Raw genomic sequence first — 17,243 nt, 5'->3', positions numbered from 1 at the left:
CGGATCAAAGCTCAGTCTTAGAGCCACTTTCCTGTCACTCACCCCTCTTCCCCCCCCCCCCCAGCTGTCTCCATGCTCTGGCAGGGTGTTGTGGCACTTGGCCTCAGGGGAGGGGGAGCTGGGTGGGCTGGTGGTTGCTGGAAAGGCGAGCTGAGAATCAGTGCTACTGTGTAATTGAATTAGCTGCTTTAGGAGCAGCTCATGCGCCTTTCATGAGCCTTGAAGCGTTTTACAGCCCTGCAATTTATGCACAAACTGGGATGAACGTCCTCTCACCCCCGCATCGTGGGTGTTACATCGATACCAGCAGGGGCTGCCAGCCAGTGAGCAAAGAGCACCATGCTTCCGCCAGCCAGGGAAGCAGAACGTAACCCTGCTTTGCTATAGATCACTGGTCCCTGAACTTTTCAGGGTTATGGCCCCCTGGAGCCAGGGCTGTGGCTCCCAGGGTCAGGAGCGGGGCCGCAGCTCGGGGCGAGTCTGGGATCGGGACCAGGTGCACAGCCACAGCCAGACCACAGTCAGGGCTGGGACCAGGGCCGGAGCAGAGCTGGGAGTGCTGTCAGGCTGGGAGGGGCTCCCTTCCTGCCACTGGTGGAGACTGGCCTGGGCTCTGCCGCACCCCCTCTCCCCCCCCCACAACATTCCTCCACTCCCCACAGTTTGGGGACCTCTGCTATAAATAGTCCAGCCAGGACCAGTGCCCCCTACTCGTAAGCCTCGCTCAATCCTTAATGACCCCTGGTGGTCAGGGCCTCTGTTTCTTGCCTCACACACAAGTAGCTACCTCCAGCAGTTAGCCTCATGGTAGTCCATATAAAACTCTCTATAGAGCCATCAGCCAGTCAGGTGCTGTCCCTGTTTTATTCTATAAAGGTTTTTATACCGTGCCCACCACCGTGGTATCTGAGCGCCTACCAGCAGTGCAGTAAGTTCCGTGACTACACTTCTGTCGTGTGTGTGTGTGTTCTCTTGTCTTCTCCACAAAGGCAGAAGTGTGCGTAGTGGAGTGTCTTGTTTTGGTAGAGGGTTCTTTGCTGTTAAATACACCCATCGCAATGTGTTTACGTTGGAGAATGCCAGGTCAGAGACATGAGCCTGGTGTGGTCCCTGAGCCAAAGAGCTTCCAGTCTAAACTGCAGGAGCGTTCCCATTGTTTCAAACAATTGCCCACCCCATCGGAGGTCTGGCTGCCAGAGAGCTGCAGATAACATCCTCGTACTTGGAGCGACATTCGCACCCGTCTCCAGGAGTCCTGAAATTCCCCATCGCTAGTAGAACTGCTACTTAGGCACTAAATCGTTAATTTGATTTCACTCTGTGAAGCGTTCCACAGCTGTTTCCATCAACAGAAAACTCCTCTCAGCAGAGCTCATGGGCCGGCTGGGGATTCAGACACTTGTTCCTCTTCCAGAAGATGGTGGTCTGGGAGAAGCAGTATGGCCTAGCTGATATGGAACTGCACCAGGAGCCAGGTGATGTGGGCTCTGCTCCCAGCTCTGCCAATGACCTGCTGTGCAATTCTGGGCAAGTCACTTCCCCTGCCTGTGGCTCTGGGTTTTCCCCTCCCACCCTTTGTCTGCTTAGATTGTCCGCTGGTGTAAGGGCCGTCTCTTACGCACAGCTGCCAGACATCCCCATTCAGAAGAACATCGTCGTCAGCTTTCCAGTCTTAGCTGAACAAACAGGTCCCTTTCCCTTTAAGACATTGTGGGTCAGAGTTCAGCCCTTGTAATCCTCACTGGTGTCTCCTTGCACTTGCCTGTGGTATTCTCCCAGGTATAGAGGTGCTCAGAGCTCCTCCTCCTCCTCCCCTCTTGACTCAGCAGATATTAGCTGCTTTTTAAATTTTCCATCCCAGCTCCCCCAGTTCGTGCTCCGACAGGTCCCTGCAAGGCAGAGCTTAGCTCCGTCACAGGCCTCTGCAGGTTGGGACTGGAGAGCTGGCCAGGCTGTGTGTGGGGTGAGGCCCTATTGGCACAGACACACAATGGCGTTTATATGCATCTCTCCACACCCTTTCCGCACTCACCCTCTCTTCTGGCGTTTCCTCCTGGGGCCAGGCCGGAATTTGCTGCTCATTAAGCAGCCTTTCCCCTGCAGAGCTATCAGTCGCACCTAGGGTGACCAAGTGTCCGGTTTTCGACTGGAACACCCGGTCCAAAAGGGACCCTGGTGGCTCTGGTCGGCACTGCCGACCGGGCCGTTAAAGGTCCAGTCGGTGGTGCTGCGGCACAAAGGCAGGCTAGTCCCTACCAGTCCTGGCACCACACTGCGCCCTGGAAGCGGCCAGCAGGTCCGGCTCCTAGGCGGGGGTGCCATGGAGCTCTGCGCGCTGCCCCCACCCTGAGCACCGTCTCCACACTCCCATTGGCTGGTTCCAGGCCAATGGGAGCCAGGGGACGGGTGGTGCCTGTGGGTGAGATCGGCGCGTGGAGCCTCCTGGCCCCCCTGCTGGCTGCTTCCAGGGCATATGCAACGCAGTGTCAGGACAGGCAGGCAGCCTGCCTTAGCCCCACTGACTAGGAGCCACCCGAGGTAAGTCCGCATCCCAACCCCCTGCCCCAACCTTGAGGCCCCTCCCCAAACCTGGAGCCCCATCCTGCACCTCAGACCCCTCATCCCTGACCCCAGCCCAGAGCCCTCACCTCCTCCTGTCCCCCAAGCCCCCTGCCTCAACTTGCAGCCCCCTCCCATACTCCAAATCCCTCAGCCCCAACCCCCAGCCTGGAGCCCCCTTCTGCACCCCAAACCCCTCATACCCAGCCCGCACCCCAAGCCCCTGCCTCAGCCCAGTGAAAGTGAGTGAGGGTGGGGGAGAGCAAGCCACGGAGGGAGGGGGAATGTAGTGAGCAGGGGGCCGGGCCTCAAGGCAGGGGTGGGGCTAGTGTGTTCAATTTTGTGTGATTAGAAAGTTGGCAACCCTTATCACACACACCCCACTCTGGAATTCCTTTCCCACCTAGTGCTGTTCTTCGTGCTCTGCCCCACTGACAAAGGCCTTCTGTTCCATGGTCTCTCTGAGCCCTAAGCCGAAGGGGAAGTGGAAGGGCAAGAAGGGAACATTGGGGAACTAGCTGGCCAGGTGGGTGTATTTGCTGTCTTTGTAATCAATGCTCATTAATTGCTATGCTGTGACAGCTTGATACCACCTCCCAAGTCTAGCCCCACAGTGAAGAGTTTCCATCGCTGTTGGATACGTAACTGGGGGGGATGGCGGAGGCGGACAGCAGGCAGCGTTGTCCTAGGTCCAATCAGCCTGGCCTACTTCAAAGGTGAGGGCCTTAGGGTTCCTCATAGTGCTAGGAGATCTCCGACAACCAGAGCTAGTAAACTTGCGTTTACTAGCTCTGGAGCTGCAGGCTTTAGATCTGGGCTCAGACTGCAAGGCCATGGGCCTGCTCTGATTTAGCCCGCAAGACCATCCAGCTACATGAGCTGCACTCCAGGCACTTAGCCCTGGCGTTCGTTCCCCTGTTCCGCATACATGTGCACACCCCCACATTATCCTGGGCTTTTCCCACTTTCCCTTGATTTAGGGAAAATTGCCGACCAGACACAAAAGCATAACTGGAGAGAGACCAAGATCCATCGTTAGCAGCTGCTGACGAAAGAGGAACTGTTCCCCATTAGTAACAATGAGGGGATTTTTTTTCTTTAATCATTTTTCCACCCTGGCCTGGGCAATCTTAATAGGAGAAACAAAACCGACCCTCTGCTGCGAATCAGCCAGCAGTAAGAACCTGGCTGAGCTGTGGAAAGGGGCTGCTGGCAAACTTGTCTAAACAGCTGGTTTTTTTGCTGAAGCATTTTTCATCCAAAAATGCGTATTTGTGAAGAGTGAACCTTCTTGCAGGAAAGGGTCTGTTCTGGTTAACTTTCTCGAGTTGAAAAAGTTGGGAAATCCTCTCTTGTTTTGATGCTTTTGAAATAAAAAAAATCCAGGTTTCCGGTTCAAAACTGCTTTTTGTTAAGAAATTGAAGCTAATTTACAGAAAAACAAAAATTCTGAATGTGAAAGGGTCAAACCCGGGGGGTTTTGTAGAAAGGGTCGAAAAGAAACCTTCTGATTAACCACAGCTGAGCTTTTTTGAATTTTTTCATTTGAAAAGTTTTTGATATTTTTTTACTTTTTATCCTGATCCGTGGCACAAAAATTGGAGATTTTGAAAATTTCTCTGAGATGGGGACAAACCCCACCCAGCTCTGCTCAGCTAAACCTGTTTCTGGCACTTACCAGTGCAGGAGGGTTACTTACAGACCTCGAGCTGGAGGAAAGGGTCTGTCTTACTCCACATTTACTTAGCTGCAGCCAGGGTTGGGTGGGAGACAAAAGGGGCAGTCCCCCCCCCCTCCCTCTCCCCGATCCCCCGTTTGAGAGAGTCCCCAAACCAAGTGGCATTGCGAGCTGGTGCTTGGATTACAGCACCATGCAGGTTTGGCCAGGCCGTCCCTTTGTCCTGTCATGATGAAGAGCCTCTGGGCCAAATTTGAATGTGTGGCATTGCGGCCTGGTGCACGGGGCCACGTGGGTTTGGGGGCCGAGCCGAACCTGAGTGGCACTGTGACACCACGCCCCAGGTGGCTGAGCGGGACACTGGGGCTAGCCCCGCGGGACAGGAGCCACCAGTGTAGGATGCACGCTCGGCGGTCTTTCTCTGCAACTCCCCTCCGGGTATCCCATCCGTAGTAATGTTTTTGACAGTGCAGGGGGTAGTGGTCTCCATTTCAGACTCTGCCCCAGGCCCCCAGAGGCCTTTGTGTGGCCCTGGCCACAGCAGGACTAAGATCTGCCTGGAGGTGGGAGCTACACAATGGAAGGGGATCACTTTTACCCAGCATTCTTTGGGGCAAATTAGCAAATTCTACCTGGAAGGCGGCTGCTGCTTAGAACACATCCATTTCTGAACAGGTGTGGCGCATGCTTCCTCCGCCTCGCCCAGCTTTCTGATGCACAGCGTCCCTGGCTACTCCGTTCCTGGTCAGATTGCCATGGGCACTTACCGGGGCAGTAAGTCTGGCCAAACACCCATGTGGGGGAGCAGGCGGCTGCCCGTCCAGCTTGCTTTGCTGCTGATCTATATTGTCTTGTGAACCTCAGTCACTGGAAGGGAGAGGCTAGTTAGCGCATTAAAGGGGCACACATTTAAACAGGCCACAGCTGCACTGGTGACCTGGCTTTATTACAGATAAAACCAAAGATTCCAGTAACAGAATGAATTTCTAAAGGCGATAGCCCAGGACTCTCCGGGGCGGGTCTCCGGTCAGTCCTCTGCAGGAGATCAGACGACATGATTATTATGGTCCCTTATGGTCTTAAATCTTTTAGCTTCGTTTCAATAAGATTATCTTGAAATTCCCTTGATTAAAAAATGGCATTGTGGTTTCCCATGTTTATGCTGCTCATGCTCCAGATAAACGCTCAGCGCACAAGCAAAAATACCTTGTGATTTCTCTCCCTCCCTCCCCCAACTGCCAACCCATCATACGCTTCCTGGGGTATGAATATACAGCTAGGTTCTCCCTGGCTTACAAATCGGAACAGAGATTCTGCAGTAGCTGCTAAATTAGCAATTTTGGTGTTGATGCATGAGTCACAGGAGCATCCGGCTGGCTCTGCAGGGTAACTGGAATGGAAAGTAAATAAACTGGTTTTTGCAGGTAGGTCTGACACCCGAGGAGCAGTATGCTTTGAGTACTTGCTATTTTTACATAGGGACTTAAAATTAAAGTCAAATTTTAGAAATGACAAGGACCAGTGGAGTCTAACTTCAAAGATTGTTAGGATTTTTTTTTTTTGCTACTAAATTAATATAAAACCGACCCCCTTTTGCATTCCTCTGTTTACGACAGTTGTTGCTTCAAAACACTTCTAAAGGAATTTGCTTTTGTTTGCTCGGAACTGTTTCAGTGGATTTAGCTCTCCCGCCAAGTAGTAACAGTGGAACAGGTCCCTGGCTGTATCCTTGCATAAGATACTGCTGCTGTTGTAGACAGCCAAGTCTGTGACCACCCAAGGGACTAATCTTGGCCTGAGTATTTCTTGGTTGCTTGTAATAAGAGCAGCACCCAGATATCACCATGTCTAAGGCCCTACCAAAGTCACGGTCCGTTTGGGTCAATTTCACGGCCATAGAATTGGAAAATTGGTGAATTTCATGTTTTCTGATGTTTAAATCTAAATTTCAGGCTGTTGTAACTGCGGGGGTCCCAACCCAAAAGGGGGCCACCGTGGGGTGTGTGTGTGTGTGTCCGTTTCACAAACCTGTTATACGGGGGTCATGGGATTGCCACTCTCACTTCTGTGTTGCCTTCAGAGCTGGGATCTGAAGGCAGCAGCCGCTGAGCTTCCTGCAGCCGTAGGAGATTCGTGGAGATGGGTCTGATCTCACCCATGCTGCTGGGAGTGCCCCAGCCAAGGGCTCCTAGCTGCTAGTCCCTGCGCTCTCACTGGGAGATCAGACCCACCTCCACAAGCCTCCTCCGGCTGCAGGAACCTCTGGGGCTGCTGCCCAACGCCCCACCCCCAAGAGCATCCATATGTCCTGTCCTTCCCCAGCCTGGCTGGGACTCGCAGCTAGGAGCCCTCAGCTGGGTTGCTCCCAGCAGCATGGTGGAGATCAGATTTCCTGGGGAAGGGCTTATTTCATGGTCCCTGACGTGAAATTGGTAGGGCCCTAACAATGATGGCCTGGCTTTGTGGAAATAATAATTCTCAGCTCTTATATGGTTTTCTTCATCAGTAGAGCTCAAAACACTTTATGAAGGAGGTCAGTATCGATATCCCCATTTTACAGATGGGTAAACTGAGGCAGGGAGGTGAATTGACTTGCCCAAAGTCACCTAACAGGTCAGTGTCTGTGCCAGGAATAAACCCAGTCCAGTGCTCTAGCCCTAGGAACGCTGCCTCCCAATCTAGATCGAAACCTATGGGGCTCTAATTCCATCTAAGGGCTACTGGTGGCTTCAGGAGCAAAGCTGGACCCACAGAGCGCTGAAGGGAGGGGTGTTATGTGAAGCAGTAACATGTTGGAAACCTGTGTCTGTGGGTATCACAGCAAGGCTGGTGACTTGGAGTTTCTGATCTGAGGGTACTTTAGAAACCACATAGGACACTAATGCACTTTGAATCTGTCCTAGAATCTGAATCCACATCTGTTGGGCCATGGAGCTCCATCAGATGCTCAGATCTGTATCCCTAAGGAGGCTCAGTCCTCTTAACTGATGGCCATATTTGGGGTTAGGAAGGAATTTCCCCCCAGATCAGATTGGCAGAGACCCTGGGCGGGTTTCGACTTCCCCTGCAGTGTGGGGCACGGGTCACTTGCTGGTTTGAATGCAAGTAAATATAACTTGAAGTCTTTAAATCAATATTTAAGGACTTCAGTAACTCAGGCAGAGGTTGGGGGTCTATTACAGGAGTGGGTGCGTGAGGTTCTGTGGCCTGCAATGTGCAGGAGGTCAGACTAGATGTTCGTGATGGTCCCTTCTGGCCTTAAAGTCTGAGCTGTCCCCCGTCTTACCAGGGCAAGTGTTTCATTCTGCCCCTGAGTAAAAGCTTTATTGGGTACTCAGTGTATGCTTCTTGGGGCAGAAGCTGACTTTAGCACAGCTAGGATTTCTCACACAGTCGCAAAGCTCCCGCTGACTTCGGTGGGGCCAGGATTCTACCCTGCTGCTCTAGTCTCTGTGAAAAGTGCCGGGAACATGCTGGTGCGACGCACGAACGTTAGATAATACCGAGCGGACCCTACTCTGGCTCCTCTTCTTGGCCAAGGCCCTAGCCTCTGCTTTAGCACTCTGAAAGCTGCTGCTGTTCCATGTATTGTCAGGTGGGAATTACTGATCTGCCTTTTGTGTGTGTGTGTGTTTGCTTCCTTCTATCTATACAGGAGTTTTTATCCTCTTCTCCTCCGTTTCCCCAGCTGTGGCCTCTGGTCCTTTCCCCAGGTCAGCTGCCCTAAGAATCCCTCTGCTGCATTTGTGAGTGCCTGGATTCCATGCTCTGGCACATGATGCAGTGGGGCAAAGTAGGAGAGAGGCTGCTTTTCAGGATTTCACGCAGGCAGAGCCGGCTTGCAGCAAGCACTTGGAGGCTCAGCTCTGCCTGGCAGGAGACTGCAGAGACCCAGACTTTGTGCGGAGTCCCAGTCATATCCTGCATTCCTTCTACTGCTGGCCAAGGCAGCCAGAAGGGAAGTACACATGCAGTCTAATGCATCAGGCATCCAAAGGCTTTGCTACCCAGAGGTGAAGTCCTTGCCCCACTTCCCAGCCTATGAGTTCCAGACTTGCAGCTCCCAGTGCAGACTGCAGAGAGGCAGGGCAGGGTTAATGGCAGCCCTGTACTTGGCATGGAACGCTTGGCAACCAGCCAATTTGTGCCCCCAGCACCCTCACTTCTCTCGCCTTCCACAGCTCCGGGGCTGGTTCAGCTGCTTGGAGCATCGGTCAGTAGCTCTGGAAAGATTCACGCCAGCGCATCCTTTCCTTGGGTATCTCAGTGTTGCAATGGGTTAGGCAAACCAGTTCCCAGAACACTCTGCCCCCAGCCTGGTACCTCTCAAACTCCAGCTAACCCCTGCTACCCTACCCCCCCCTCCCCAGTTAACCACCCCAGTTCTTTCCCTGCATGAACAACCGTATACAGATGTGGCCTCTGGTTTCCAGGGATTGGGGGAGGTCATGGAAATAGATGGACTCCCTGCCACCCCACCCCACCCCCCATCAACTAGTCCTCTTCTTGTCCCATGGTCTGCCCTGTGGTGTCTGCTGCTGTAAATCATGGAGATGAAATCTCAGTGGGAGTGGAACAGGCTGCAATGCAATTGGTGTCCCCACCTCCCCGCACTGGGTTTGGCTGGGAACCTCATGCTGCCCATGACTCATCCACTGCCTCATACTTTTCTTTTTTTAAACCCACTCTCTCCTTTCCCTCCCCACCTCCCCATGATTGGTCATTAATTTCCTTTCGACCTCCCATCCTGTGGTTTGCGCTGCCCAGTGCTCCAGGTGTCTGTCTAACCCTGGGCCTTGGGAGAGCTCTCATGGGGTGGGCTGGGACTAGCTGGGTGTTTAGTTACTTGATGCCAGTAGGAAATCTTTCTGGCGATGCCCATGCGCCTTCTTTGTCCCCTCCTCCCCCGTTTATGTGCTGTGGGATCCCCTTGTCAAATGACAGTGGTGGTGGTGTATGGTGCCCTATATCCATTCTCTTGCTGCTCGGAGGCAGTACAGGGAACAATATAAGGCAGCCACATTTTAGCTCCAGATCTGAAATGTCCCCAGGGCTTTTGGGGGTATTTGGATCTGGGGTTTTGGTCCAGGCCCATCTCAATTAGCCTTACATGGCACTTTTCGTCTCTGAAGGTGCTTTGGAGCTTTGGCTGGAGCGGGGGGCTCCCGCTACTCCAGTCCCAGGGAATTGTGTCAGATTGCTGGCTGTGAGCTCCCCGCAAGGGCTGCCGTCCCTGTCAGCGTGAGTCACGGCAGGGGAAGGGAATGTGGAACTAACATAAAAAGAAGTTACGTATGCCCCCCAACCTGAAGCAAATACTCACCAGCAACCACACAACAAAAATACTAACCCAGGAACCTATCCTTGCAACAAAGCCCGTTGCCATCTGTGTCCACATATCTATTCAGGGGACATCATCATAGGGCTAATCACATCAGCCACACGATCAGAGGCTCCTTCACCTGCACATCTACCACTGTGAAATGTGCCGGCAATGCCTCTCTGCCATGTCCATTGGCCAAACTGGACAGTCTTTACGTAAAAGAATAAATGGACACAAATCAGACGTCAAGAATGATAACATTCAAAAACCGTCAGAGAACACTTCAGTCTCTTTGGTCACTCAATTACAGACCTAAAAGTGACATTTCTTCAACAAAAAAACTTCAAAAACAGACTCCAACGAGAGACTGCTGAATTAGAATTAATTTGCAAACTGGACACAATTAACTTAGGCTTGAATAAAGACTGGGAGTGGATGGGTCATTACACAAAGTAAAAGTATTTCCCCATGTTTATTCCCCCCTACTGTTCCTCAGACGTTCTTGTCAACTGCTGGAAATGGCCCACCTTGATTATCAATACAAAAGGTGCCCCCCCCCCCCCCCGCTCTCCTGCTGGTAATAGCTCACCTTACCTGATCACTCTCGTTACAGTGTGTATGGTAACACCCATTGTTTCATGTTCTCTGTGTATATAAATCTCCCCACTGTATTTTCCACTGCATGCATCCGATGAAGTGAGCTGTAGCTCACGCAAGCTTATGCTCAAATAAATTTGTTCGTCTCTAAGCTGCCACAAGTCCTCCTGTTCTTTTTGTGGATACAGACTAACACGGCTGCTGCTCTGAAACCTGGAACTAACGTGAAGGACAAAAATGTAACAGAAGCTATGAGTGCATCACAGGAAAATCTGCTGTGGTTTCCTCTCTTCCACCCCCCCCACCCCCCTCTCTCCTTCAGGGATCCCAGAGGACTCCAAGGTGGAGGCCCCAGCCTTTACGGATGCCGTCCGCATGTACCGGCAGTCGAAGGAGCAGTACGGCACCTGGGACATGCTCTGTGGCAACGAGGTCCAGGTGAGGGTGAGAGGGGTCCCCCGGCCAAGAGCGGCTTCTCCTGCAATGACCTGACCCCAGCCAGAAGGGGGATGGTTTGGCGCCTCCAAATCGGCCTCCTGGATGTACTGAGATTACCCATGGTTGGGGGACGAAGCAGCTGCTGAGGGAGTGGAGCCGGCACCCCTGCTGGGTTAGACGCTCCAAAGCCTTGAGGTGTGGCTGCATGGCAGGGTGTGGCCCATCCGACATCCACCCCGAAGGGATAAACCGTTGTGCCTTTGCTCTGGCAGCTGGTCTATTGGGGAGAGCTGGCTTAGTCATTCAGCCCTCCAGGCCGGGGAAAATGGCGCTATTCCAGGGAGGGCTGGGGGGGAAGCCTGGGACGGGCATGCTGCTTACACGTCAGCCCTGTGTCACTGCTGAGTGGATGTTATGCTAGGTTAGAGGTCACTGGCAGCTGCTGGTCCTTCCTCCACCTCTGCCTGGTGCTGTCGTATGCAGCCTGTTCCCCCTTTATCTCCAGCCCAGCTTGCAACTGCGTCTTCCCTCTTGTAGAGACTTCTCTTTCTGCTGGTGGGAGTTGTATTGGCGGGAGGGAGGGATGAATGGATCTCACCACCGAGCTGCCGTGGCAAGGCGTCTGCTGGCTGGGGAGATCCTGGGGGACCCTGAATGCCTTCACGGGTCCTGCCCAACCTTTCCACAGACAGGGCTGCATTTTGGGGTCCTAGTGACCCCCTAAAGGGAGGAAACCTCTTTAGGAAGATCGGCTTTAGCCACCTTTTAAAAAGTGACACCCCCACTCCCCAACCTTACCCAGACATCAAGAGTGACGCTTAACTTGGGAAGAGAAGCTTGTACCCAAGCTGGTGTCTTGATGGCGGAGTTTACTGCCTATGCCCTTCCAAAAGTAACTCTGCTCAGATGCTGCATCTGGCTCTCCATGCAGACCTGGCTTTAAACCATCTCCTTGGGTGGGTTGGCATGGAGGGCAAGCTTGGGGGAAGAAAGATTGCATGCTTGCCGGCAAGCTTAAAGCAGGGATTGATACCCCAAATGCTCCTGTGCCCCTCCTCTCTCTCCCTTGACACCCCCTTGCTTCACCGCTTCTGGCCGCCCTTGAGAAAGAGGAAGGTGCCTTGTTAAAAAGTCATTTCTGACATGCACCCCTCCCAGGGCGTTCCACAGGAGTTGGGCTGCTCCGGCCGGGCAGGAATTCCAGCCGCGGCTGGTTACAGCTCAGGGAGCTTGCTGGGCCTCTGCAAATACCATAGTTCCCACTGTGGAGGGCCAGCGTTAATGTGAGGGGGGGAAATATACTCTCTCCCCTCCCCGCCAGTGTCTAGTGGAATCTTCTGGTGATGGGGTGGAGCGGGGGGGAAGGAATCCTCGGCGGGGGGGTGCTGGAATCCCCAGGGGAGAGTGGTGCTGGCAGGCTGTGTAATACTGCAGCTCAGATGTCAAGGATGTTGCTTTACGGACTCGTGTGATGCATTTTAATAGGATCTCCTTGGCAGGTCGGAGGCGGCCAGTGGGCGGAGCGCCAAAATCCCACATGTGAACAGTTCTGAGGCTGCAGCTGGGACTAGGAAGGTGGTGGGGAGGGGCGGGTCGACCCCTGGGTTTAGGAACCCAGCCGAGCGGAAGGTGGGCAGGAGGCTGAACGTGGAGGAAACGGGCAGAGGGGGCGTCAAGCCAAACTGCTAGGAGGAGAGGGACCTAAGCCAAGCAGAGACTCACTGATTCTGTCAGCACCTACCCCCTAGAGCAGTGGGGCGCTAACCCTCCGGGACATACCGGGTTAGCTTGCACCCTGAGCAGCCACTCTGAGCCGGAGCTCTAGTCTCGATGCTCCCCGTGTCTGGCGGCGGGAGAACATCTTCGTTAGCTTCTCACGCACACGTCCTCTGTGGGCACGCAACCACGCCCGGCCAGCCCCTTCCATAGGAGCCTGGCTTTGGTCCTTGCAGCTGTGCAGGATGGATCCACCAGTGGATGTCTCCTGCAGGGCCTGCTCAGGAGACCGGGCGCCTTCCCGGGTTGGTGGGGTCGCCCTAGCTAGCAATTGGAGCGCTGTCTTGCGCTCCGCTCAGACTTGAGCGGCACAGTGTGCCTCTCCAGGGCCATGAAAGACCCTCCCACGGGACGAGGGAGCAGCTCCGCGTACAGACCCTGTTCCCAATGCTCTCTCAGCTAAGGCATCGGAAGAGGATTTGTGGTGCAAAGGGCTCTCTTTGCTAGAAAACAAAGTGTGGGGAGCACTAGCTTCCTCAAGTATCCTCAGTGCTTCAGAACGGCTGGAGGGAGACCGTTATCATGTGTTATGGAGAGATTGTTTCATGCCAAGAGCCCTTGATCTAGATGGAAGTACCAGAGCTACGTAACGAAGCGTTGGATGCACAGGGAAAGGTGTCACGTAAGAGTCTGTAGCAGCATATCACAGAAGTAGGGAAGGAGGAAACGAAATGGATCTTCAGAGGACCGGGCAGCCAGTGAGGAAGAAGAGGGGACGGGTCGGGAGGCAGGGAGAGCAGAGTGCCCAGCAGTGGAAGGACAGCTAACAGCCATGTGAGATCTAGTCACTAACGGCCTCCTCATTCTGCTCCTCTAGGTCTTGAGCAATCTGGTGATGGAGGAACTGGTCCCAGAACTGAAAAACACGATCGGCCCCAAGCTGAAGGGCAAGGCCCAGGAGAGGCAGAGACTCTGGATACAGGTTAGTGTGTGTGTGGTGGGGGGGGGGGCGGTGGTAAGAGGCCAGGGCCCTGTGAGGGCAGCGTGGGGCTGTGAATGCTGCAGCATGAGGCTGGTGCAATAATGCCCAACTGGCTGAAATGTTCCTGTAGGGATGACACACGCCAGAAATTGGGGCTGGCTGCTGGGAAATCCAGGACTGGACTCTGACAGCTTTTGGAATGGATCCCCTTGCCTTGGGTGTGGTGCCTTGACTCTGTTTCCTGCTGGCTTGTGTGACTCGGAGTCACTTCCCCAATTCACCCCCTTCTCCCCAAGGGCGCAGGGAAACGAGTTGTCTGTCTGCCTCACTCCTGGTTTTATCAAGCTCCCTGTCATAGGTGTAAACAGCTATTTCTCAACCTCCCACTTACCTTCTGTTGGTTGCATACACGTCCAGAACATGCGGCTTCTGTGTTGCTTGCCATCCCCCCGGGGAGGGAAGTACACCCTAGCAAACATCCATCCATAGCTAAGCCAGCAGTGTGGCTCGGCCCAGCTATATTTAGCAAACCATTTTTAGACCAACCCAGGCTAAATCTGGCCTGAACCTATGGGTTTATACAAACAGGCTTGTTATAAAACCTTTAAGACCAATAGAAATGTTTCCATGAGACGCTCTCTGTAAAATTCCACTGAAACCTCCTTTAAACAAACAGTGCCCCTTAGCCTTAACCACCCAGATGCGGCAGCCCTGTGCTAATGCATGAGAAAGGGGAAGAGTTCTGTCCTCCAGAGCCCAAGGTGAAGATTGCAGATTTCCAGCATAAATCCTGATGATCACATTGGATTCTTATTTCATTGTAATAATCCAAGGTGGGGAAGGGCTTGTGCTGTTCCTGTGAAAGAAGCAGGAGGATGAGACCGGCCCTAGGGAGGAAGGGTGACCTTGTCCATTAAGGCGTTGGAATGGTACTGAAGAGATCAGGGTTCAATTCCTGCCTCTGCCACAAACACCTTGTGTAAACTTTGGCCTAAGCGACTTGTCCTCAGGTGACTGATTTTGGGTGCCCAACTCGACACTTTAAAGGGACCTGGCTTTCAGGAAGTGCTGAGTATTTCCTCCTGATGGGGAGGTGTGACGAAGTGGGCCTGTTCTTAATGTTTCCTCCGAATATTGTGGGGGTGCCTCAGTTTCCCCTATGCAGTTCTTAAGTATCTAGGGGGTGGGGTAAGGGTGTATGATCCTTGCAAAGCCCTAGAGGGCAGGTGTGTGCAGGGGTCTGGACACAGAGAATGGCCAACACCCTGTTTCCTGGCAACTGATGGCCTGGGCCCTTCCCCCCCTGCAAGGTGAGAGCTGAAGGGTTGGAGAACAAAGGAATCAGGTGACCTCCTGGCCCGGGAAAGGAACAAAGCCCAGAGGAGGAGGGGCTGGAGGGAGTTTCAGTTTGGGGCTGGCTGGGACATGGAGTGAAGTGCAGACGTGGTTGTCTGGCTCACTGCCCCCCAAAATGGACCCAGCTGAGGGGTCCCGTTCTCTGCACCTGCAAGCTCTGTTTTAGACCATGTTCCTGTCATCTAATAAACCTTCTGTTTTACTGGCTGGCTGAGAGTCACGTCTGACTGCGGAGTTGGGGTGCAGGACCCTCTGGCTTCCCCAGGAGCCCCACCTGAGTGGACTCGCTGGGGGGAAGCGCACGGAGGGGCAGAGGATGCTGAATGCTCCGAGGTCAGACCCAGGAAGGTGGAAGCTGTGTGAGCTGTGTGTCCTGAAGACAGGCTGCTCACAGAAAGGCGACTGCCCCAGAGTCCTGACTGGCTTCATGGGGAGCAGTTCCAGAGCATTGCCCAGGGACTCCGTGACAACTGGTGGCAGCGGTGGGATGTTTTGCACCCCGTGGATGGCGCTTCCTGCAGTAAGTGACTGGGGAGCAGTAACACGAAGGGGGATCGCCGAGGACCAGGCCTGCTGAAGGCTCAGAGAGGAGCGGTTTCGGGGGGCGGTTAACCCCTGGGAGTGTGTGACCAGCGAGAAGGACTGTGCAGTAATGGGGTCCCCCTGGGGACTGCAGTGAGCAGTCTCAGGGGCGGAGGAGCCTGCAGCTTGGCGCGGGGAGAGAGAAGGACTTTTGCAGTAACAGGGTTCCCCTGGGGATTGCAGCGACCAGTCCAAGGGGCGGAGGAGTCTGAAGCTCGACCCTGGCAAAGAGGTGGTGACCTCGAGAAGGGCTGGCACACTAGGGGTTCTCCCTGGAAACCGTGGGGAGCTGAGAGCACACAGGCCTATGAGTCCACAACAACTTGGGAAGAGCGGAGTGACGGCCTGTCCCCGTCTCCTTAAGAAGGACATTGTAACCCTGTGCAAAAAGAGAGGGTTGAGCGTTGGAAAGTTCACCAAAGCAGAGTTAACCGTGCAGCTGGAGGAGGATGACCGCTCTAAGGAACAGATTCCTGACCCCCAATGGGGCTATAGCAGGATCTGGGAGCAGCTGGAGTGGGAGCCAGGCATCGCCAAGACTCCTGTCCCCGACCAGACGGGGGTCTTCACGATCGGGTTCCCCATCGGGGGATCGGAGACAGACGGGATTGGAGCTGAGTCCGAGAGAGCAAGAGGACCGTGAGAGACAGCGAGAGCCCGAGAAAGAGCTGCAGAAGCAGCAGCAGCATGAACTGGCGGTGGGGGAGCGGAGAGGCCTAGGGGACCTCCCCGGGGTGAGTGGGGATAGATCCCGGGGGGCCAGTTCCGCAGGGAACCTCGAGACTAAATTGCTGCCCCTAGTTAAGGGGGGCGGGGTGGATGCCCACCTCACTGCCTTTGAGCAGGCTGGAGATTTGAACCAGGGGGACCCTGCGGAAAAGCCCCGGTGTCTAGCTCCCTTGCTGGGTCCCAAGGCCACAGACTCCATCAGCCAGATGGGTGGGGAGGTGGACAGGCTCCCACTCCTGACCCCAACCTATATGTCTGTGTGGAGTTTCCTGGGGCCAGGCCCCTCGGACCCCCAGTGGGAGCGGAAGGTGATGGTCAATGGGGAGACATTCCTGGGGTGGCGAGATCCTGGGACAGAGAGAACTGGTGTCAGACCCTGGGTGGTGCAGCCTCAGATGCTGAGGGGCGCTGTGAGCTGGGTGAGGGTCCCAGGGACGAAGCCCCTCGCCTTCCCTATGGCCCAGATCCCTGTGCAGACCCAGGAGGAGTGGGGCTGGCTGGTCGTTGGGGTGCCCCAGGACACCAGCTGCGAGACCCTGTTGTGGGGTGACTGTGTCTCTTTGGGACAGGATCCAGGCCCTGTTCCTGTAACTGCCAAGGGTTTGAATTTGAATCCAGGGAACCAATCGGCGGAGAGGGAAATGGTCAGTGAAAATGCAGATGACCTGGCTGGCAGCAGGGAGGAGCCGTTAGGCTCAGGCTACCTGCCTGCCTGTAACCAGACCCCTGGGGCTGGGTGGGACAGAGAGATGCTCCCTGCCCCCTTGCACACAAGAGTGGGGACTCTCGCTGGCTCTGATGCATTGAGGAAAGCAGTGGCCTGCCCCACTGGGACAGCAAGGGCAGTGCTGAGCTGAGACCCCAGCTGAGTGGGGGGAGACACAGGCAGGGCAGGGGATCTGTGGGGAGTGGCAAGGTGCTTGGTAAGGAAAGTTTGGATGAGCCTAGGCAGCCTTGTGATCTGATGGCTGTGTCCAGTCAGCAGGGTGCAAAGGCGAGGAGAGTGGAAGATGAGAGTCCCGGGACCTTACCTGTTAGCTGGGTGGAGAATTGGGACAGTGAAGGAAATGGGTCTCTGTCTGTCAGGGGTATTGACTTGCCTATGGAGGGAGCTACCCTGGTCTCCAAGCAGTTGTCTGTGACCAGCCTTGTGTGCTGGGACAAAGGGAATGAGATCCCAACCTGTGTGTCTGGTAAAGGAGAAAGTGTGTCCGGCTCTTCTTGGTCTGTGGAGCAGACAGAAGGGGCCTTTCAGCCTGTGATGGTTGAGGGTCCTGCAGTTG

General features: G+C 54.4%; 1 protein-coding gene across 1 annotated transcript in view; it reads left to right on the top strand.

Moving 5' to 3' along the window:
• The window catches only part of NIBAN2 (niban apoptosis regulator 2), a 104,007-nt gene that overhangs the window by 69,659 nt on the left and 17,105 nt on the right, over positions 1-17,243 (top strand). The window contains exons 6-7 of the mRNA XM_073314571.2: positions 10,480-10,595; positions 13,189-13,293. Coding sequence (XP_073170672.1) covers positions 10,480-10,595; positions 13,189-13,293 — 221 coding nt within the window. The remainder of the gene's footprint in view (positions 1-10,479; positions 10,596-13,188; positions 13,294-17,243) is intronic.

Source organism: Lepidochelys kempii, chromosome 16 (genome assembly GCF_965140285.1).
Source record: "Lepidochelys kempii isolate rLepKem1 chromosome 16, rLepKem1.hap1, whole genome shotgun sequence".
Classification (NCBI taxonomy): domain Eukaryota; kingdom Metazoa; phylum Chordata; order Testudines; family Cheloniidae; genus Lepidochelys; species Lepidochelys kempii.
The sequence above is the reverse complement of the archived record's forward strand: the minus strand, read 5'-3'. Positions and strand labels throughout refer to the sequence as shown.